This window comes from Cervus canadensis, chromosome 1 (genome assembly GCF_019320065.1).
Source record: "Cervus canadensis isolate Bull #8, Minnesota chromosome 1, ASM1932006v1, whole genome shotgun sequence".
NCBI classification, from domain to species: Eukaryota; Metazoa; Chordata; class Mammalia; order Artiodactyla; family Cervidae; genus Cervus; species Cervus canadensis.
Window position 1 is genome coordinate 40,846,794 of NC_057386.1, and position 23,040 is coordinate 40,869,833.

Sequence of the window (23,040 nt, forward strand, 5' to 3'; positions counted from 1 at the left end):
GCCGAGGTCACCTGGCTGAGCTGGGCCTGGGACACCATTCACGACCCCAGGATGACCTCACAGTCCCATGTGTACCGAGGGTGAAGGTAAGCCCAACTGTCTCAAGCCTTGCCAAAATGACATCACTTGACAAATCAGCCATTGCAGTGCTTGCCTGAGGCTGCCTGGCTGCCGGGCCTGGCTGAAGCTGGGAGGCTGCTCCTAAGTCCTCCAGACCACCCTGAGAGCAGCCAGCACCATGACAACCACATGCTGTCGCTTTCTCTACTCCTACTGGGACACCAGGTGGCAAGGATACTGAGCCGGAGCCTCCTGGGTGAGAATGGGGGTTCCCTGGATCCAGAGAGATACGACTCTCCCTGTGGAGAGCAGGCACTTAGCATCAGGGGAGATTTAGGCTTTTCTCCTGGCCTAAGATGCCCTCCTCTGGCTCTTCCCCACATCTAAGTCCTTCTGTCCTCCAAGTCCTCCCCCCATGGCCTGAAGCCCTAGAGCCCCCATCCCTGAAGACCCAGTGCCCTCAGGATCTAGGCAGCACAACTCAGCACTTGGCAGAGTGCTGGAGTCAGGCACGGAGACCCTCAGGGCAGAGCCCCCCTGGCTTCAGAGCTGGGAGCATGCAGAACCGCAGTTGTGGCTGTTCATGTTGATCCCTGGGTCCTCGAGCCACTGTGGGCCGCCTCTCTGAGCTTCGGTGCTACAAAATGAGAACAATGACACTTTCATTGTAGGGTTGTCTAGAGGTTACTAGAGGTTACTGTGCATGTAGTAAGTGCAGAGATCCTTCATGTAATCACTGCTTGAGCACCTGCTGTGTACCAAGGTAATATAGTGATAAATGTGATAGAGCCTTCCTGTCCTCATGGAACTTGGGATATGCTGAAGGGTCACCCTCTTTCCCTTAATCTGGAGTGAGGAGAACAAAGGCCATGTCTTGAGGATCACCCCTCTGCTCACTAGCATGCTGAATCCTGCCTAACAGCCCCTCCCCCCCCCAGCATAAACACATGGAGAACCTATCTCTGGGGTCTGACAGTTCTGGGTTCAAATCCCAGCTCTGCCCCGTCCTCCCTAGGTGACAAAGTGTCACCTTCCCTCCCGGAACTGCAGATTCCTCTTATGCAAATTACTGATTAGAGCCTGTGTGTGCATGCTGAATCATTTTAGTCATGTCCAACTCTTTGTGACCCTGTGGACTGTAGCCTGCCAGGTTCCTCTGTGCATGGGATTCTCCAAGCAAGACTATTGGAGTGGGTTGGCATGCCCTCCTCCAGGAAATCTTCCCAGTCCAGGGTTTGGACCTTTGTTTCTTATGCCTCCTGCATTGGCAAGTGGCACCTGGGAAGCCCCAACTCTGTCTGATGGCAAGTCAATCCCAGGATGATGAAGCTGAGAAATTCCAGCATCAATTGTTATTGGCATGGTGCCCTGATGCACTGGTTAGGTAGGGCAGAGGCTATTTCTTCACAGCAGCCTTGGAACCTGCAACCCCACCCTCCTGGGGGCCCACATGTCCTCTGCCTGCTCTTCAAACTGGGCTTTGATTTCTCCTCAGCGGAATTCACCTGCCACATCCATCAACAACAGACGCCCAGGAATGCGGCCTGTTGGGTAAGCAGGGCCAAGGGTGAAGCGGGCCCAGAACACACAGAACAGCAGATATAGAAATCCATGGCAACCTCCAGGATGGGAACCAGCCCTGGACCCTGCAAACTAGAGCTCTGAGGTGAGCATCCCTGTTTGTCCCAGCCCAGAGACTGTCTGCTATGTGACTGTGGGCGGTCTCTTAGCTTCTCTGTCTGTCACCACCCTTAGTGCTGTTTTCACTCCCCTCTTTGCCATCTGCTAATTAAGAGAGTATTGGGAGGGTGGTGATGGTTGTACACCACCTCGTGTAACCCTTAAAAATAGTTAAAATGGTGAATTGTATGTTCTATGAATTTTATCCTAATAAGAAGATGAATACATAAATGTAATGTTATACAGAGAAAGAGAATTGGGGATTTAAAAGCTAACGGTGGAACTTCCCCGGTGGTCCAGTGGCTAAGACTCTGTGCTCCCGGTGCAGAGCAACAGGGGTCGATCCCTGGTTGGGGAAATAGATCCCGCATACTGCAAAGAAAATCAAAGAGCCTGCATGTCTCAGCTAAGACCCAGTGCAGCCAAACTAATTCATTAATTAAAAAACACAAATTTTTGCAGTGGAATGCTGACCCTTGTGAAGAAGGGAACTTTGAAAGGCAGGTCATGTCACGTATGTGTGTGTGTGTGCTCAGTCATGTCCGACTCTTTGCAGCCCCATGGACTGTAGCCCACCAGGCTCCACCCTCCATGGAATTCTCCAGGAAAGAATACTGGACGGGGTTGCCATTTCCTACTCCAGGGGATCTTTACCTGCTTGCTGTTTATCAAAAAGTAAATTGAAAAAAAAAAAAAAGTAAACTGTTCTTCTCTGACCCACAGTGGGAACCAGAAATTCTTACGTGATTACCTTTTTGCTCCATAGTTCAAAGCATTTTCTTGTATCTCATTTACTCACTTTATCTTGGTCACCCTTTCTAATGTGAAAAATCAGGCCCAGAGACTAGAGGGCCTGAGGTCAGTCCTAAGGCCTGATCTTTTCTGACGCCACATAGCAGCCCAGTATCAGAACTGTCACAAGAACCCAGGACCTCTCAGGCTAATTGCAGCTGCATCAGGCGCTGAGCCTGGTGCTCAGGTCAGACAGTCACTGCTGACCCAAATGCTGCCAGGGGCCAAGAACATCACGGTTGGCAGATGCTGAGTTAGAGCAAGACCCAAGGTGAGATAGCAGCCTCGGAGCTCAGGCTGGTAGCCTGAACAGCATGCAAAGGAACAGGAAAGAAAACAAATAGTTATAGAGCCTTAACTCTGGGCCAGGCACTCCAGTGCCCCTAGAGGGGCACCACTCATCATCCATCCACCATTCATTCCTCTAGTTCTTCCCCAGTGCCCACTCCATGCTGGTCAGTAGGTGCTGGAGATGTTGGTTGATGGGGACAGCATGGTCCCTTACTCCCCAGGGCTCACAGTTTAGTGGGGAGACAGTCACCAGATCTGGGTTCTCACCTGACTCTGCCACAGATTCACCTGAGACTCCAGGTGCTTCAGGGAGGGGAATCAAAGAACGCCGTGGACGCACAGGCAGCTGGCCGATTATAGGCATCATGTATTTCAGGGGGTCATGGAAAGGGAGGCCCCTTGTGGAGGTACACTGAGAAGATAATGAGGACACAGAGACACTCTCTGGGGACTGCGTTTGGGAGTGGTCTTCTTCATCAGGGTGGGAGCATCTAAGAGAGTGAGCTAGGGCGCCAGCCTCAAGTGAAAGGCAACATACACACATCCTGGGATCTTACAGCCCATGCATCCAAAGCCCAGCTATCATATGTCTGATTGATTAAATAACTGAATAACTGCATCTTCTGAAGCAAAAACAGCCAGGGCTTTTGAGGTCAAGTAGATAAGATTCTAGAGGAGTTCACGAATGGCAAGGAGTAGTACCATTTCAGGGTTGTTGGAGGAGTTAAAGGATTAATACATGTATCTGCTGCAGATATAGCCAGAATATGTGGGAGCAATTATAGGGGACATGGTTAGAGTAAGACAAACTCCTAATTATCCCTCAAAACCCTGTCCTGGTGTCCGGTCCCCTGTCCACCTTCCCTGAGCAATGCAGTTTCAGCTTCTTCAGCTGTATCACCCTTGCATCACTGCACAGATCACTCCATATACTTATCCACAATTATCCATTCTTTAAGCTTTGTACTCCCTGAACCCAGGGACTCTGTTATCTCTCCTCAAGCAGCATTAGCTTCCCTGAACTGAACTGGCTAAAGCCTAAAGCAAGAATGGTCTGGATACATTGAAACTCACTGAAGGCTACTCCTATTTTTCATTCATTCACTCATTCAACCACTCACTCTACAAAGATCTTTTGAGCTCCTATTCATGTATTTATTCAGTAGTTGCTCAGTCATGTCTGACTCTGCAATCCCATGGACTGTAGCTTGCCTGGCTCCTCTGCCCATGGAATTCTCCAGGCAAGAATACAGGAGTGCGTAGCCATTCCTCTCTCCAGTTTTTTCCTATCTTAGGCATATCCAATTGATTAGAATCCTGCATTTAATTTGGAAAATGCAGGAAGGAAATGAATGGATTGTGACAGCAATGCATTAGGATGGTGAAAACAAGGGTGGGTTTTTTTCCCCTCCATTTTCGACTTTTTCCTAACATAGTTATTATTTTTCTTTTATAATGGAACAATTCATACCATATAAGAACACTGTGTTTGAGGCACTATAATAAAATGGAATTTTAAGAAAGTATAGTGAAGTTAAGATATACTTTCTGTTATAAGAAAGGATTTTTTTCCCCTGTAGAAAATCACTCTACCTGCCACTCTACCCTCCCTTACTCAGAGCTGAAGTGAGAGACGTTAGCAACACCAGCATCTGACAGGTCTCTCTGTGCCAAGGGCTTTCCTTCCCTTCCAGAAACCTCAAGCTGAATGATTCAGAGATCTGTTGGGAACACTGGTGGGACCCAGCATCACCGGCCTTCTGTAACCTGGGCATTTTCCAGTGTGTTCCATATTGTCAATATTCCTTGGCTTCCTGGATTTCTGCCATGAACTGGAAAACCAAGAGGTTGGACAGAGATGAACTGGAGTGCTCCCTGCTGAGGTGTAAAAAAAAAAATCCCCAGAGTATGAACGTGAGGCAATGTGGTTTAGCTAAGTAAAACTTGGCTCTGTGATGACTCCTTTATTGAACCCAGTACCCTGCTGATGAACCGCCGCCTTGGACCTAGGACCAGGAAGAGGTGGGTTTACTGAGGATGTCCCACACAGAGTGATGTAACAGCAACATCAAGTCACTCAAAGGCTAGTCATAAATTAGCTAACTGTATACGCAGCCTGGGACACTCCCTAGGGGAAGGGAAAAAAAAGCTCTTATGCAAAAATAGCTCCCTGGATGCCACAGGTTGGGTATAAATTCCTCTTAGCTGCCGATGTAATCACAACTTTGCAGTGAGTTGAAGACTGAGGCTCTCTGGCCCTAGAGAACTCAGTGTCTCTGGTCTGAAACCTCTCAGCCACCCTTGGTGAGGGAATTGGGCAGCTATAGACGGTTCCAAAGCTCTCAGCGTGAAGATCTTCCGAGTTCTCTTGTCCAGATCCTGCATAGGCATTGTGGCCGGTCACAAGGTGAGTTGTCTTCATTTCTGGGGAAGCTACAGTTTTGAGAGGATTCTGTTTCTTCCTGTTTGGGAAGACTCAGAAAACTGTGGGACTTTTCTGCCTATAGAGATAAACTGGTGGGAAAAAAAAATCTAAGAAATGCTAACATGAGGTTTGGCATCTTGTTCATATTTTGTTTTCTGCCAAATTTGCTGTAGTTGCTACATTTCAAGGGAAAACTTTTTGGAAAATGGGGAGTAATCTACTGATAATTCTTTTTTACATTGGTGATCCTGTCCAGTCCTTGTAACATGCAGCTTTAGGGGAAAGGTAAGCTAAATATTATTAAGCCTATTTTATGGAAGAAAAAAAAATGAGTCTTTTAAATAACTTGAGTCAGGTCACATAACTAGTAAGGCTAGGATTTGAACCCAGATTAGGGGAGCCCTAAGAGTCTTTTTGTTTTTTTAACTTATCTATTTGGCTGCAGTGGGTCTTAGTTGCAGGATATAGGATCTAGGGACTCTCTAGTTGTGGTACATGGCCTTAGTTGCTCCATGACATGTGGGATCTTAGTTCCCTGACCAGGGATCGAACCCACATCCCCTGCATTATAAGGTGCATTATTAACCACTGGACCACCAGGGAAGTCCCAGGCTCTAAGATTCTAAGTCCCAGGTCCCAAGGGCCATATCTCACCACACTGGCTCCCAGTGATTTTTCCTTGGAGGAGATATGCAGGGGTGGGTGTGGGGGGTAGGGGGGTATGGGGGGTAGGGAGGTGTAGGGGGTGGGGCAAGCCCAGACCAGAACTGAGCCTCCACGTAGGTCTTCTTCTTTGATCCTTTTTTAAAAGAAGATGATCTCAAATGTTGAGAATTGAGTGCATTTTCCCCCACAAATAATTATCCCCGCTCCCACCCCCCCCATAATAATAAAGAAGCAGGGATGTCCCTGGTGGTCCAGTGACTGGGACTCCATGCTCCCAACTCAGGGGATCTAAGTTCGATCCCTGGTTAGGGAACTAGATACCACATGCCAGAACTAAGAGTTCACATGCCACAAAATAAAATATCCCATGTTCCAAAACTAAGACCCGGTGCAGCCAAATAAATAAATAAAATTTAAAAAAGGAACAGATGGCAGCATTGATAACAACTGCAAAATCAGAAAAGATTTAGCACAGCTTGAATGCTTTCCCCAGTGATAGGTGCTCTGCCTGCAGGACCAGGCAGATGGTATTCCAATGAGCAGCAGTTTCCTTGCCTCATGTCAACCATGAAGCTCGCCAGGTCCCACTCAAGAGGCCCACAGGGTTTGTGCTTTGTCCTTATTGAGTTATGTGTTCTTCCTTTAAAGAGTTATGTTGCTTTGTAGAATTAAATCCATAAGATCCCAACATGCAACTCCAGAAGAGGAACAGAGGTTGCAAAACCCTGATGAAGTGGCAGTTCATGACTTACGTATGTTATCCTCTGCACGGATGCCTCAGTGTGGTAAACTAACCACGCTGAGAAGGCCCAGGTCTGTCAACTCTTTCCCAACCTCCCGTCATGCTCTCCCTCTTCTTCCTCAGCCTGCAGAGAAGAACCTCCAAGTTTAAATCCAGACAAACGACGTGCTTTTCAAAACCGCAGAGATGGCCTGTCCCTGGCAGTTTCTGTTCAAAACCAAATCCCAAAAGGTGGACTTGGCTACGGAACTGGACATCAACAACAACGTGGAAAAAGTCTACCGGCCTCTGTCCAGGTAAGCTCTCCCCTGCTGCCTGCCACCTCCTGCTGGTCTCCTCTGGGTTTCCATTCCCCACTCTGCCCACTCGGAATTTCTCTCTGCTCCTGGCTTCTTACTGGAGGTCTGCTCTCGCCAGAGGCTTCTTTGATGTCCCTGTTGGGGTTTGATTTAGCCACTGTTGCACCTGACACTATGTGAAGAAGGAAGGGCCATGGCACAGTCCTGGAGGGAGCATCTGAGAAGGTGATATGCAATAACTGACTTGAGAAGGCGGGGGATGGGGGCAGTAGAGGCCAGTGGTTAGAGCCAGGCAGCATCGTGGCCGACATCCCTTCTGAATTGCCAGCGTGCATGCCTCACTGGTGATTAGATATTTTGACTATCAACCTGGGGCAGGATGTTCCCAGGTGGCGCTCGTAGTAAAGAACCAGCCTGTCAATGCAGGAGACATAAGAGACGTGGGTTTGGTCCCTGGGTCAAGACGATTCCCTGGAGGAGGGCACGGCACCCACTCCAGTATTCTTGCCTGGAGAATCCCACGGACAGAGGGGCCTGGTGGGCTACAGTCCATGGGGTCACAAACAGCTGAACATGGACATGTTAGATAAACTATACCCAAGCCCTGTGCTGGGCCGTGCTCACTGGCTCTGAGATGTCTCTCACCAGCTGTGTGACTTAGGGCAGATGAACCTCTCTGAGCCTCAGATGTTCTCATCTGCAGTCCAGGGAACCAATGCGACCCATTTTGTAGCATTTTGAGGATGAAATGGGAGTGGGAAAGTGAAAGTGTAAGTCGCTCAGTCGTGTCTGACTCTTTGAGACCCCATGGACTGTATAGCCTATCAGGGAAGCCCCATGAGAGTGGGCATGTAGATCTATCAGCAGTGTGCCCATAAAGAGTAGGTGCTCAATAAATGCAAGCGTTTATTATAACTTACTGAGCACTCGCTTTGGGCCAGGGCCGTTTAAGACCCGTTACAGGGGCTGCCACTCAACTGCCCTCCTCGGTGGCTCTGTGAAGTACAAATTATTGTCTCATTTTACAGTTAAGGCAACAGAAACTTTTCGTACGCATGGTATGACGTCCCCCAAAGTCACGTGACTGGTAATGACAGAGTTGGAATTTCTTCCACCCCCTTGCACCTTGTAGGAGAAGCAAGCCCGAGACAGAACCAGAGAGAATTAGTGTGCCAGCCTGCCAATCAGTGGACAGGCTTCCAATGCTAGGAGAACTCATGGCCTTGCACTCCAGGTTGAGGCTTACTCCCTGGGAAACACAATTCCACCTGTGATGACGCCACTGCCGGAATCAAACCAAAGCCCCAGGCCTCACAGGGCTCCTGGGGAGCCTTCCCCCTGGACTACAGTGGGCAGGGCGCCCCCTGCAGGCAGGCAGCAGGGCAACCCAGAAAAGCAGCACCAGTTAGAGCCTGGGCTTGCAGATAAGCAGGTGTGTGTGTTACTTGTTCAGTTGTGTCTGACTCTTTGCAACTCCATGGACTGTAGCCCGCCAGGCTCCTCTGTCTAAGGAATTCTCCAGGCAAGAATACTGGAGTGGGTTGCCATTTCCTTCTCCAGATAAGCAGGTGGCTTTACTACTTAATGGCAACCTTAAGCCTATAACCTTTGGCAAGTCCCCTGGCCTTAAGCCTCAACTGCCTCATCTGTAAGAAGGAGGTAGGAATGCCTGTGTCCTGCCTGGGGTTGTGGTAGGAGATTACGTGAGTTTTCACATGTAAACAACTGAACCGCATGCCTGGCAGAGTCTGTGCTTCATAAACAGCATCTCTCTCAGCTGACAGCGTTTTAATTGCTGTAGTCAGTAGGACAAAGTTGAGCAACATAACAAAGTCCCCTCTAGCCACTGCACAGGAGTGGGAGGCTCGGTGTGGACGTGGAAGGGTGGGTAGAATGCAGAGAGGGGAAGAGATATAGTGAAGACATTCCAGGAAGGGGGCAGAGTGGCCAAAGACTCAGAGACTCAAGCCAGCCTGACTGTGTTGGGGCCCGGGGTGGGGGTGGGGGTGGGCTGGGATAGGAGAGGCCAGGCCGGAGCTCGGGAGCTTGAATGTAGAGCAGGGGGTTGGATTTTCCTCTGCTTGCGAACGGGAGCCATTGTGGATTCTTGGGCAAGACCGTCCAGGTAGAGAGTGTGGGCTTAACTGGAGGAGAGAATGCTGGAGACCAGGTGGTCTAGGCTGTGGTGGCCAATGTGGCCCGGAGACCCAGGATGAGAATGCAGGGTTGGGTTGCCTCTAGATGTCCTCCTGGCCCTCCAGACTCAGATGCTGCAGTCTGATAGCAGTTCCATCCTCCTTCTGGGGTCTCTGAACCCCAGGGGTCTGCCTTGACTCTTCTTGGTCATTCCTGCCTTTCTTCACGTCATGATTGCAGCCCTGGCCTCCTGACCTCCCCTAACTGCCCCCACATTGGCTCTGACCTCTCTCACTCCAACTTGCCTTCTAGCAAGCCATGCTCTGGCTCTGGAGTCTTCAGTAGCTCCCCATTGCCTATCACCACATGGAGGCAGACTGCTGGTCTGATCACCCTTCCTAGACCAAGGGTCCATCCCACCTGCTCAGCCGGGCCTTCCTCACTTTCCTGTACATGGCACATTCCTCCCTTGATTCATCCAGACCCAATCCATCCCCTAATCTTTGAGATCATCTTGAATCCCCCTCCTCCTCTAATCCTTACAGTGTGGCCTACAGGCTGTGGCCTTGAATTTCAGACCCTCTAATGGGACTGACTTGTGTTTTGGGACCATTCAGGAGACCTGAGCTGTAGGTTGACCTGAGGCAAACCAGCTGACTTATCACATCTTTTTAAGCTGGGCTGGGCTGGAAAGAAGTACTCAAATCAGATATTAGAGATGATTGGGAGAAAACACCACACATTAATTCATTTAACTCTCCCAACAATCGATGAGGAAGGAACTTGTGTTGTCCTCACGTTGCAGTAATGAGGACACTGAAGGCTAGAAAGCTAAAGTACTTGTTGAGATCTCACAGTTAGCAAATGACTGAGGCAGGAGTTGAACCCAGGCAGGTTGGCTGATGACCACTACACTGGCTGCCCTGCTTTTGGTTCTGGGCATGTTTCATCCATTAATGCTGATTTGCTGAGGGCTACTCCTCTCACATCTTGCTGGGGAGTCACAGGGCTGTTGGTGAAGCTCTTCTGTTTATCAACTAAGTTAATAATATATTATATATATTAAGTAAATAATATATTGCATAGCATGTCCATGTCTGACTCTTTGTGACCCCGTGACTGTAGCCCACCAGATTCCTCTGTCCATGGAATTTTCCTGGCAAGAATACTGGAGTGGGTTGTCATTTTCTTCTCCAGGGGATCTTCCTGACCCAGGGATCCAACCCACATCTGTTGCGTCTCCTGCATTGGCAGACAGATTCTTTGCCACTAGCGCCACCCAGGAAGCCCATCAATTGCACACACAGCAGCTAAATAGAACAGATACTGTTTAGAAAGTCCTTACTACTGTGTTGTCTTCTCTGATGGCTCAGACAGTAAATAATCTGCCCACAATGAGGGAGACCTGGATTCGATCCTTGGGTCAGGAAGATCCCCTGGAGAAGGGAATGGCAACCCACTCCAGTAGTCTTGCCTGGAGAATCCCATGGACAGAGGAACCTGGTGGGCTACAGCCCATGGGGTCACAAAGAGTCGGACACGACTGTGTGATTAACACTATTCCTGTGACAGTAATGAGGTAGGAATTATTAATAGCCTTATATTACAAGGTTGAGTGACTTACTTGAAGTCAACATCTGGAAAGGGGAAGAGCTGAGGTTTGAACCAAGTCCAAACTCATAACTTCGACACTATATGGGCTCTCCACGAGGGCCCGCGGGGTGCTGGGCTGAGAAAGGCACAGAGGAAAGAGACCCAGTTCCCACTGGGGGGAGGGTGGGGGAAAGGATGTTTTTCTTGCTGGTTTGGGGAAGAATACACAAAAACTGGAAGGTTAAGGAGATTTATAAATTAGGGTGGGGTGGACAGGGAGGAAGACAGGGGGTTACAGGAGAATTGGGGGACGCTGGGATCTATTCTGGGAATATTGTAGGGGGCCTGGCCTGGCTGTAGTGTGGGGGGGTGGTGGGGGATGGGAATGGGGAGAAGGCTTTAGAGAGGAGGCAGGCCCAGCTGGACTTCACCTACCAGTGGGGTGGGGGTTGGGAGGATGTTACTGGAAGAGGAAGCTGCAGTACAAAGGGGATTTTATCCTGAAAGCAGTGGGAGCCAATTAATATGCTTTGATTTGGAAAAGAAATTTTAAAATCCATTCAGGTGTAATAAGACCCAGGACTTTGTATGTGAGTAATGGTTCTGTATTTTATGAAAACAAATGATTAGGAAGTGAACATGGGGCGTTCGTGGGCCTGTGTTTTAGAGACAAAGGCAAATGTTGAGAACATCTAGGTGAAGTTGAATGGGATTTGGGACAAAATCAAGGCAGGTTGCAGTTGGCTCAGAATAAATATGTAACCTCTTTCCATGTTAATTTGGGTTTCGGATTAAACTCGCTGGAGGATGTGTAGGAAGGCTCCCCTTACTCTGGGGTCAAGGGCTGCTGCCCTGTCTCTGTCTGGACCCTAGGAGTTATCCTGTTCCCGGTATAAGGAGCAACATACAGAGGGAGCAAGGTCAGTGGCCGAGTTGTGCCTTCCGGGTAATAAGGACCAGGAGCTTGGAAGGGACCTGAGGAAGCCTCTGGCCAACCACCCTGACTCCCACTAAATGTCACCCCAGGTCTGCACTTCTTTAGGGCTTCTTTCCTGGAATCGAAATGAACATGCAGGAAAGAAATAGTATTTCCTGGGCCAGCCCTAGAAGTTGGGAGAACTTCAGCTGTGGCCCTGGGGCTGCTGTGAAGCCTTGGGCAAGATCCTTCACTTCTCTGGGCCCTGCGCTTCCTATCAAGTGAGGATAACAATATAGAATTGCCTTCTTGAGTGGAGTTAGTAAGGGGTAGATGAAATAATGGACAGGAAAGTTTGCTTTGTAAACTATGACGCACCGTACAATGGGAGTTATTATTATGGTCATTACTGTTCCTTCATGGGGAATAACAAACCCAAGGCCAGAGTCTCAGCCCAGAGACCGTCCGGTGGCATCCGCAAGGCACACCTTCCCGCGGACGCCCGCTGCAGCGGAGGCGCAGGGCGAGGGGCGCCCGGCCCGGACCAGGCGGCCGCCGGCCGAGCGGACACTCTGGCCAGGATCCAGGCTCGGGATGAAACCGAGTCGAGGTTGCTTCTTCGGCTCGCTCCGCCCCGGGGCGGGGGCTGCTGGATCCGGCGGCAATAAAGGGGCCAGCTCGGCGGGGCGCGAGGCGCCCTCGGAGCTGCGCCCACCGCCGGGCCATGCGCGAGGGGCTGGGCGTCGCGTGCGAGGCCGCCCGGCCCCGGCTCTGCCGGCTCCTCCGCAGGATCCTCCGGCCGCAGCCCGCCTGCCGCCCGCGCCGAGCCAGGTACTGCGCGCGCCCGGGTCCACCCTGGGAGGGAGGCGAACCCCGGTGCGCACCGAGCCTCTCTGAGCCTCGGCTTTCCGGGGAAATTAGGAGGGTTGGGATATTCGCTCTGTAGGATTCCTACGGGGATTTACTTGAAAGTTTTTCCTGGTGTAGAACGCATAAGGGATTGCAACTGAGTAGCCACAAAGACCCAGATGCACCCCTGAGAGGCGTCTGTGCGGGCTGTGTGCACAGACTGTGCGGGCTGTGTGCACTTGGGAGCTTTCTAGCTTTTCCAGCACCGGGGCTGCAAGACCTGTTAGGATAGATAGGTTTAGAGAGCAAGGAGGTTCTTGTTTTACAAGTTAAGATCCATTTCCCAGAACGCCTCCTGGCGCCCCAGCGCCCGTTTATAGAGATGGGCGCCTGGCGCAGGTGGGGCCACAAGGGAATCAGCACCGGAAGAAGCCGCCGACTGCGGCTCTGACCTCAGCGTCCTGTCACTCGAGCACTTGTGGGCTGTGCTGGGTCTGAACAAGGGCCGCGCTTCAGCTTTCTTTCTGATGCCAGATCCTTAGGGTCCTCTGTTCCCGCGAAGGATCAAGCAGGACCCAGCACAGCTGTGGGTTTAGCCAAAATGCAGTGTCTGGATGGGCACCGCAATAACTTGGCGGTAAGTATCCAGAACCAAAGAGTCAGACACGATCTAGCGACTGAGAACGCCCGCATTCCAGAACCTTGATATGTTCACCCAGCTTCTGGGTGAACCCTTATCTTCCAGCAACTAACCCAAAGAAATCCGCTTACTAGGGGAGAAAGGAGACTCTGCATAGCTTCGTATATTCATGTTTCATGTTAAAAAGAAATTTCCCAATTACGGAAGGAATTTGCGGTCACTGAAGAAAGTTGGAAAAAACAGACAAGGACAAAGAAAAATTCAAATCATCTGTGATCTTATCAGTGCTAATCACTGTTAATATTTACTTGCATTCCCCTCTCCAGGTGTTTTTCTATGCCTTTGTACACACACACACTCACACACACACAGAGTCATCAGGTCATGTATAGCGTTTGAGGCATTGTTTATAATAGTGAAGAAATTGGATGCTTCCTAAAATCCAGCCATAGATGCTGGTGTCAGACTCACTATAGTCCATTGGTAGAGTGGATTTTTAGGTAATGTGTGTGTGAGTGTGTGTTAGTTGCTCAGTCATGTCCGACTCTGCAACCCCACGGACTGTAGCCTGCCAGGCTCCTCTGTCCATGGGATTCTCTAGGCAAGAATACTAGGGTGGGTAGCCGTGCCCTTCTTCAGAGGATCTTCCCGACCCAGGAATTGAACCTGGGTGTCCTGCATTGCTGGTGGATTCTTTATCATCTGAGTCACCAGGGAAGCCCCACCATTTTAAATTGGGGGGGCAATGGTTTTGCTAAGTGAACAGGGACAGTTTCTCAATCTAAAAGTTACTGTAGCCCAGTAAGCATCGCAGATTCTCCAGTTCTATCAGTTCAGTTCAGCCACTCAGTCGTGTCTGACTCTTTACAACCCCAGGGACTGCAGCACGCCAGGCCTCCCTGTCCATCACCAACTCCCAGAGCTTGCTCAGACTCATGTCCATTGAGTCAGTGATGCCATTCCACCAGGCAGAAGTGACGGAGAGGAAACAAGAGTGAAACGGTGGAACGGGGTGAGCGGGTGATGGTGAGAGCATGAGCAGAGCAGTAAGGCATTGCCTCCCTGAGGACCCCAGCCTCAAAACATCTTCCCGTGTAAGCAGCCCCATGATGACTACTCAGTCATGGCTTACCTGTCCTGAGTGTCCAGATTACCCTGTATTGGCTTTTTTTCTGGCGGGGCACACCAGATCAGATCAGTGGGGTGACAATAGCCAGTCACAGGGAAGGCGTGGTATAGGCCCCCTGAATCACTTGAATCAGAATGAAGATGCTTTCTGATACATACTCATTTTCTCTTAAAGGGACACTATCTCTTTATAGTTATAAATCATACAATGCAACCATATAATATATGTAGTTAATTACATAATGCTAATGTAAACAGTTGTCCCTGGTGGCTCAGACGGTTAAGAATCTGCCTGCAACGTGGGAGACCTGGGTTTGATCCCTGGGTTGGGAAGATCCCCTGGAGGAGGGCATGGCAGTCCACTCCAGTATTCTTGCCTGGAGAATCCCCATGGACAGAGGAGCCTGGTGGGCTACAGTCCACGGGGTTGCAAAGAGTCAGACACGACTGATTAACTGAGCACAGCACAGCTCGATGTAAACGTCATTACTTTTTCTAATAACAAAGCACCATACACTCATTTGTCATTTTCCAACATCACAAATGTGTATAAGGTGGAAAATGAGCTACCTTTTTCTTCTTCAAATGATAGGCTAAATTCTTCTTCTTTTTTAAAATATTTATTTGGCTGCACTGGGTCTTAGTTGCGGCATTTGGGATCTAGTTCCCTGACCAGAGGATCAAACCTGGGCCCCTTGCATTGGAAGCTCAGAGTCCCAGCCATTGGATCACCAGGGAAGTCCCAAGTTAAATGCTTTTAAATCTGTTGTTTTTAAACAAATATAACCAATATATTTTTAAGTGTCCTTATCTTCCAGAAATACTGAGATATTTATGGGTGGCATGATGTCTCAGACTTGCTTTAAAATGAGAGCGGGGTCTGGGAGAGTAATGTTGAAACAGAATTGGCCGTGGGTTGATAATTGTTTAATTATCAACAATTAATTGTTTAATTGGGCTGAATCTGGGTGACAGGCTTACAGGGGTTTATTACACTCTTCTCTCTAATTGTGTCTGTTTAACATTTTCCATAATAAAATTTTAGAATAAATAAATAAACCAGGATGAACCAAGTGCTTTAAAGAAAAAAGCTTAAGTCCCAAAGAGGGAGTGGGTGGGGTGGCGGGCAATACTGCTGGCCTGGGAGGGCAGGGTTGAAGGAGCTGTTCTCTGCCAGCTCCGCTTTGTACCTTGTTTGTACTTGGCTTCTGAGGGAGTCATCTTCACAGAGCTTCTGTGGGTCACCCTTTGGCCTGTTAGCTTTGGCTCAGCTCCCCTCTTGACTCTTTGGTTTTGTTGGGGGGCCAGGTGAGGGGGAGAAGAGGAAGCTGGGTGGTGATGGTGCAGAGGCTGCCTCCTCCACCACGTTGGCTGGAAACCATGATGTTCACTCCCACCCTCTAGACCTCACTCCCCACTTCGTCAAATGAGGGCCGGCCGAGGCGACCCTGAGTTCCCTCTCTGCCCTCGGACACTCCATCTCATGAGAGCTGTTTCCTCTTGCAGTCCAGTGACACAGGATGACCCCAAACGTCACAGCCCGGGCAAGCACCGGAATGAGTCTCCCCAGCCCCTCACGGGGACGGTAAAGGTCAGTGAGTCACTCGGGTGTGGGAAGCCCCTTCCTCCCTCGCCCAGCAGGTGCGGGCTGGGCAGCCTGGTGGACGCTGGGATCTGGGCAGTGAGTAGAAACCCGGGGACACAGGTGGGGGCAAGGAAGAGCTTTGGGAGAGAGGGGGTGAACCATGGTGATCAGGAGTGGTGGCCCCCCACGGGGGTGGGCATCTGGGTGACTTGCCTGTGTGGGCTGGCAGACCTGGGAGGGAGCAGACCACTCGTAGAGTCAGTGAGACCCTCAGAAGTGATCCCAGACTTGGCAGGTGAGCCTCCAACCCTGGCCCCAGCCTCTGGTCCACTGGTTCTGTCTTCCCTATGTGCTTTGGCCCTTAGTGTTCCACAGAGGTGGGCAGAGGACTGGTTTGCATATTCTTCAGTGCCTGCCTGAAGGCCATGATCCCTTCTTCCTTGTCCCGTTTTTTTATTCTCAAGATTAGCAGCTGTGATGGTAATCTGTGCCGTGTAGACCCCTTAATCCCTCCTGTTGCAGTTCCCCTGAGAGAGCATTTGGCAGGCTCTTGGATGAGGACAGGAACCTGGCCAGTGGCCCAGGCACCTGGAGCTCCCAGCAGACTCTGGCCCAGGTGGCCTGGCTACCGGAAAGGGAGGAGCTGCTGACAGCTCTACCCGTGTTCCCGCCCACAGCTCCCCACCCACCCGAAGCCCGAGCAGGGCCTCGGGGCGGGAGAGACCCCTGCGGTCCTGGGGTCGGAGGCACTTGGAAACCCCTGGTTTTTTTTCCCTCCCTCTTAGACGTCTCCAGAGTCCCTGGGCAAGCTGGACGCACCCCCATCAGCCTGTCCACGGCATGTGAGGGTCAAAAACTGGGGCAGCGGAATGACTTTCCAAGACACGCTTCACCAGAAGGCCAAAGGGGTGAGCAGTCTGAGGAACTACTTTCCTTTTTCTTTTCTTTTGGCTTCCTTGGGTCTTAGTTGGGGTATGTGAGACCTTTGTTATGTCATGCGGTCTCCAGTGTGGGCTCAGTAGTTGTGGCACGCAGGCTTAGTTGCCCTGTGACATGTAGGATCTTAGTTCCCCAAACAGGGATTGAACCTGCATCCCCTGCATTGCAAGGCAGATTCTTAACCACTGGACCACCAGGGAAGTCCCTCAAGAACCCCTTTTGTCCCAAACTGGCAAAGCCATCAAGGCTGTTAATGAATCAAACAGATGTCCCCCTCAGCAAACCAGACAGCCATCTGCTTCAGCAAAGGGTACTGGGAACAGAGACTCTTGTTTCTCATGAATCACAGTAGGACTAAATGATGCTAATTCTGTTAGCTTCATACCACCCTCCCACCCACCCTCCCTCCCCCTACCTCAGGGATGATGGATAATCCAGAAGGTGAGATAAAGAATTATAGGAACAAATGAATTGTTTCTCAGAGAGACAGATTTCATCATTATATCAGGGAGAATTTTCTAACAGAATTGCCCAAAGCTGGACTGAACTACATCATAAGGTAGTGAGCTCCCTGTCACAAAAAGGATTCAAGTGCTATTTGATAGGGAGATTGGAGAGGGGTTCCAAGAATCCAGTGAGTAGTTGGACTAAGTGCCCTTTAAGGCTTCTTACCCTCTAGGTTTCTTATTCTAAGTTTATATGCATTCTGTGATTGTAAAGTAGGAAAGGATTGAAAATTTCAAGGCCACGAAAGCAGAATCATTTCCCACACCTTCCAGAAATGACCACTGTTCACCTATGGGTGTACTTTCTGTCAGTATTTTTTCTGTGCCATCTCCTACTTTGGGATTTGCACCTTCTCAATTCATTTTGGCTGAACAGCAGTAGTTTGTCCCCAGGAGTCGTATCAGCTTCTTTAAATGAGAAGATAGTCAAGATGTTCCCAGCATTCGAACTATTGACTTTGCTCTGGGTCTGGGGCTGGCTGGGGCTCAGTTGTAAAGAATCTGTCTGCCAATGCAGGAGACTCAGGAGCCTCGGGTTCGATCCCTGGCTCAGAAAACCCTCCTGGAGAAGGAAATGGCAACCCACTCCAGTATTCTTGCCTGGAAAATCCCATGGACAGAGGATCCTGGAGGGTTCCAGTCTCTGGGGTTGCAAAAGAGTCAGACACAATTGAGTGACTATAGAACAACTGGGGCTGGCTGGGAGGCAGCCCCAGCCCACAGTCCGTGGTATTCAGCCAGTCAGAGGAGAGGAGATATGGATGGGGGGAAAGCCTGGTCGACCCCAAGGAAGAAGTGCCACAGAGGTAGAGAGGGGTGGTGGGGAGCTGGAACAGCCAGAGTAGAAGGAGGTGGCCAGGAGAGTTGGCCCTGGAAGAGGATGGCCATCAATGCCTGTGCCGAGGAACCAAGCGGTCAGCCTCACTGCCTCTTCTTTCTTTCCAGGATCTCTCTTGCAAGTCCAAGTCTTGCCTGGCATCCATCATGAACCCCAAAAGTTTGACCATAGGACCCCGGGACAAGCCAACCCCACCAGATGAGCTTCTACCTCAAGCTATCGAATTTGTCAACCAGTATTACGGCTCCTTCAAAGAGTAAGACTCGCTTCCTTCAGCATCACTCTCTCTCCCTCCCCTGAACTCTCTAGTCTCCTGCCATCTCCCTCTGACCCCAAACCTCTTCCCTTTCCAGATTTGCAGTGAATCCAAGGCTAAGACACAGCTTTTCAGGGAAAAGACCTTGGATAGGTTCTCAAAACCATAAGAGAAAGGAGCATGGCGGTAGTGGTTGAAAATGTGGGTCAGGTGTCTAAACGTTTGAGTTTGGATTCTGCTCAACCAGTAGCTGGTTCTGTGTTTTTGGGAAATCTGTTTCCCAAATAGATCCTCTCTGCATCTCCACTTCCTCATAGGTCCAAAGCAGGGTCATGATAAAACCGTTCCTAAGATTGTTTCGAGGATTAAATAAGTTTGAAACAGCATCCTGGTGCAAAGCAATGAGTCGATATGCAAAACCTTTTAGTATGAAATGTTTGAGATAGAAGGGACCTTGGAGACCGATGAGCCAAGCCCTCCACCTCCAGGTGTGAGTCAGGAAGCCCAGTAGCAGCTAGAGTTCAGTCCCAGCTGGAATTCAGGCCGCTTGACTTGGAGAGAGCTCTTTGCACTGTTCTCTGTGGGGATCTGTATCTCTGAGTTGCATAAAATATATGGCTCTTAATTTAAGTCCATTTATATCTTTAAAATAAAAATGCGCAAAGGGATTGTAAGATAGAAAGGCCGAGGGAATGGATTTGCTGTTTTATGGGCTGGGAGGGGAGTGTGGCTTTTATGATGCAGCCCCACAAGGCACTTTACTGCAGGAAGCAAGCCACGGAAGTACCCTGGGACCCACTGCAGCAGAAAGATTGGCTCCTGGTGATGCCACACCCCTTGGCTCTGGCCTGCAGTGTGTGAGCTGGAAGGGACCTTGAGTCTATGAAGGAGGTCCTTATCTTCTGGGGCCAGTGATCCTGCAGCCTGCTTGCACAGTAGTTGCTGTTATGGACCTTGTAAAATACTGATGCCAGGGTCCCCTGGGCAAGGGCATCAGCTTCTCAGGAAGTGGGGAGGGGGCGGACATCCTTGTTCTCTAAAAGCTCCGGAGGCAATTCTAAGTAGACTGAAAACTCCGTCAGGGGTTTGCTACCGCCTGTGTTGTGTAAATAAAACCTCTGCAGAAATGCTCTGTCACTGGGAGGTCCAAGGTCCTTAGGTTTTCCGCTTGGTTGTTGACTAAGAAGACTTTCAGGGCCCAGGAATTTTCTTTTCTTTAAGATTTATTTATTTTACTTTTGGCTGTCCTGGATCTTCATTGCTGCACATGGGCTGTTTCTAGTTGAGGAGCTACTCTTCATTGGGGTGCGTGGGCTTCTCACTTTTGCGGCGCACAGGCTCTAGGTGCTCAGACTGCAGTAGTTGTGGCGTGTGGGCTCAGTAGTTGTGGCACACGAGCTTTGTTGCCCTGCAGCATGTGGGATCTTTCCAGACCAGGGTGCAAACCCATGTCCCCCACATTGGCAGGTGGATTCTAAACCACTAGACCACCAGGGAAGCCCCCAGGAATTTTCTCAGTGGGCTTCACTGGGCCACTGTTTTGATGTGCTAGGTATATTCTGGACTCTGCCTTGTACGTAAGGCTCACCACAGCTTTTTGGGACTGGTACCGTTATTACTCTACCTGCTCTACAGACAAGGAAGCCAGAGCCCATGGAGGAGATGTAACTTGTTCAAAGTCACATGCTCTGAAGTCCCAGGGCTGGGATTTGAACTCAGGCATTTTAAGCCAGAGCCCTTGCTTTAAAACTCAATGCTCTAGCATCCAGCTCATTGATTTTGAAGGCTCTGGCTTCATGCTGGACCTAAGGGGTTCCTGCTCGTGTTTGGAAGGCAGTTGGGGGGTGGTTAGCTGGGGAAGCTACAGGGCTGCTGATGATAGCTATTCAAACCCATTTGCTTTTCACAGAGGGAAGAAGTTTTCACAGTCACAAGTCCGTGTCTTGGTTTCCCCCAAGAGGTCTCGGGGGTGTGAGTGACAGATGGCAGCCCATTCTCACACCTGGGCCAGTTCAGTCTTTCGTAGGTGAAGGATTGTATAGTCAGAAATGATAACTTTCTGAATATTCTGTCCAAAGCCAGTTTACTGATGCCAAAAGCCACTCCCTTTTTTTCAGAACTAATAGGCATTATAGCATTTTAGTGTCTCAGAAATGTGACTATTTGAAAACAACGGTATAATGTAAAACTCCAAAGGAATTGAGTGAAAATGTAATCTTTTCTTAAAAAGTCACATATTAACACTACTAAGGATGTTGGCAGCATCATTGTTGTGGTAGTCGCTACTATTTTCCTGCTTGGATGCAGAATGAAAAATATTGCTAGAAGCTTTGCAGGTTGTGGGGGGAGGGCTGCCATTGGTGGGGCAGCCTCAACCTCACCCAGCAGTCCCTTATGCGAGGAGTGTCCTTGAAGATAATGTTTTGTCTTTGAGTTTTTTTCTTTAATCAAGGAAGAGTTGTCGAGACACTCTTCATCCACTGAAAGGCCATTTTGTCCTGAGTTGTCCACTCTCCTTAATCAAGAGTTCATTCCTTAAATAGTTTTGTTTGTTGCACTTTCAGATGTCTTTGGTGCTGATTGGAAATCTCAAGGTTGCTCTGTGTGCATGTGTTTCAAAACCTTCCTGGCTGTGGGATGTTTTTACAAGCCTGGGAGGGGAGGGCAGGAGCCAGTTTGTCAATCTCGCATGGGAGAGCTGGCTGAGTGACACCAGGTTTGAGAAAGCTTGCTGCGGAGACCCTGCGATGTTGGACTACACTGCGGAGGACACCTCCCTGAACCGCCCTGGGGCCCTGAAGGCTGAGTCCTGAGAGCCAGTCCCTGTCTGGACCTGACCAGGAAAGTGTGGGCAGGCCCTCCACATCTCTGGGCTTGCGATCCACCCCCAGGGTGGAATGTAGAAGGTTAAGAGCCTGGGCTTGGCATTGGGGCAACCCGAGTCTGAATCTTGGGCTTGCTTTTTATCACACTTCTATTTCCAGGCCAGTACTTAACCTTCCAGACACACCTACTACAAGGACACAAAAACGCCTCCGTCACAGACTCAGTGGGACCCTGACTATGTGTGGTGTTGCCCAGGACCTGGCTCATTAGTGACTGTGCAGAGGAGCGCTGGGGGAAGACCTGACTCATCTCTTAACCAAGAGAAGGTGGATGGGTGCTCCCCTGGCCAAGGGGCAGGATGTGGCTGCAGCCTGATGGATGCTGGTCTGGGTCTTGCAAGACCATTGAAAAGCATTGCACTCCTCACTGAGATGTGTGTGACTAGAAAAAAGGCGCCTTGAAACAAGAAGGGTGCCGGTGGGATCAGGACCAGCTATGTAGCTTGCAAGACCCAGTGTGAAAATAAAAAGATGGCTTCCTGTTCATGAATGATTGAGAATTCAAGACAGTCAGAGCAGAGCATTAAGCCCCATGTGGGGCCCTGCCGAGCTCGGTGCCCTGGACGCATGCCCATGAAGCTGCCCTGGAGGGGATGGTCTCCATGAGCGACATCTTGCCCTCCTGGTGTCCTCGTTCAGTTCCTGCTTCTGTGGATTCAGTCAGTCTCCATTTAAAGCCATCTCATTGTTGATCTTCCTGATGTCTTCCTGTCCCGCAGGGCAAAAATAGAGGAACATCTGGCCAGGGTGGAAGCGGTAACAAAGGAGATAGAAACAACAGGAACCTACCAGCTGACGGGAGATGAGCTCATCTTCGCCACCAAGCAGGCCTGGCGCAATGCCCCCCGCTGCATCGGGAGGATCCAGTGGTCGAACCTGCAGGTCGATGCCTTTAGATGGAGGAGGGAGGAGCGGGAGAGGAAGCTGGGGGGTGGGCAGGCGGGCCCTGAACCGTGTGCAGGGTCCTCACCTTCTCTCCCTCCATCCCCGCACTTGAGATGGGGGCTCACAGACACCCACCCCCACCCCCCAGAGTCTAGACTCCAATCTCTGCACCAGGATTTCTAGCCCATCTTTCTCCCTTGTGTTAAATCTGAGAGACTAAATGCCAGCATGAAACCAATGACCTTGCTATTATTGCTGTGGACCCGGTTGTTTACCTTGATTGAATTCTTGCTTTTAGAAAACATTTTCTTTATCCTAGCCTCCTAAGTCATCATCTTTACATTTATTGCTGGGTAACTGTGGGCTTCCCAGGTGGCTCAGTGGTAAAGAATCTGCCTGCCAATGCAGGAGACGCAGGTTCGATCCCTGGGTCGGGAAGATCCCTGGAAGAGGAAATGGCAACCCACTCTAGTATTCTTGCCTGGGAAATCCCATGGACAGAGGAGCCTGGTGGGCTACAGTCCATGGGGTCACAAAAGAGTCGGGCACGACTTAGCGACTAAACAACAACAACAATAGTGAAAGTACTTGGACAGATAAATAGATGAGACATGCCAATGGAATGGGCTGTGGCTATAATGAAATGTGCTGGAGGCCATGTGTGAAATGTGTAAAGCAACTAAGCTGTGGGAATCCTGGTTCATGGTGCTTGAGAATCTGGTTTTCTTGAGAGTTAGGTTTAGATAGGGTCTTCCAAGTGGGGGGTGTGGGGGGGCACCTGGGCTCCCCCCTAGGAAAGCAGAAGAAGGAAGAAGGGGCAGGGGGTGGGTGCATGCCTCTGCAGGATGTTCTGGTGATGGGGATTTGGGCCACTTTTTCAGTCCCTCATGAGTTAGCTTCTGATCAGCCCTGCTGAGGCCTCTGTCCTC

At 50.1% G+C, this 23,040-nt stretch overlaps 1 protein-coding gene across 3 annotated transcripts in view; it reads left to right on the plus strand.

The window, feature by feature from the left end:
- Positions 1-5,041: 5,041 nt before the first annotated feature.
- NOS2 (nitric oxide synthase 2) overlaps positions 5,042-23,040 on the plus strand; it is a 40,969-nt gene continuing 22,970 nt past the window's right edge. Inside the window, exons 1-6 of one of the 3 annotated variants that reach the window (XM_043480100.1) lie at positions 5,042-5,230; positions 6,780-6,952; positions 15,724-15,808; positions 16,588-16,710; positions 18,193-18,341; positions 21,946-22,108. In XM_043480100.1, coding sequence (XP_043336035.1) covers positions 6,843-6,952; positions 15,724-15,808; positions 16,588-16,710; positions 18,193-18,341; positions 21,946-22,108 — 630 coding nt within the window. In that variant the 5' untranslated portion in view covers positions 5,042-5,230; positions 6,780-6,842. Of the gene's footprint in view, positions 5,231-6,779; positions 6,953-12,240; positions 12,432-13,011; positions 13,087-15,723; positions 15,809-16,587; positions 16,711-18,192; positions 18,342-21,945; positions 22,109-23,040 lie in introns of those variants that run through there. The other 2 variants (XM_043480109.1, XM_043480115.1) reach the window with 2 other exon arrangements.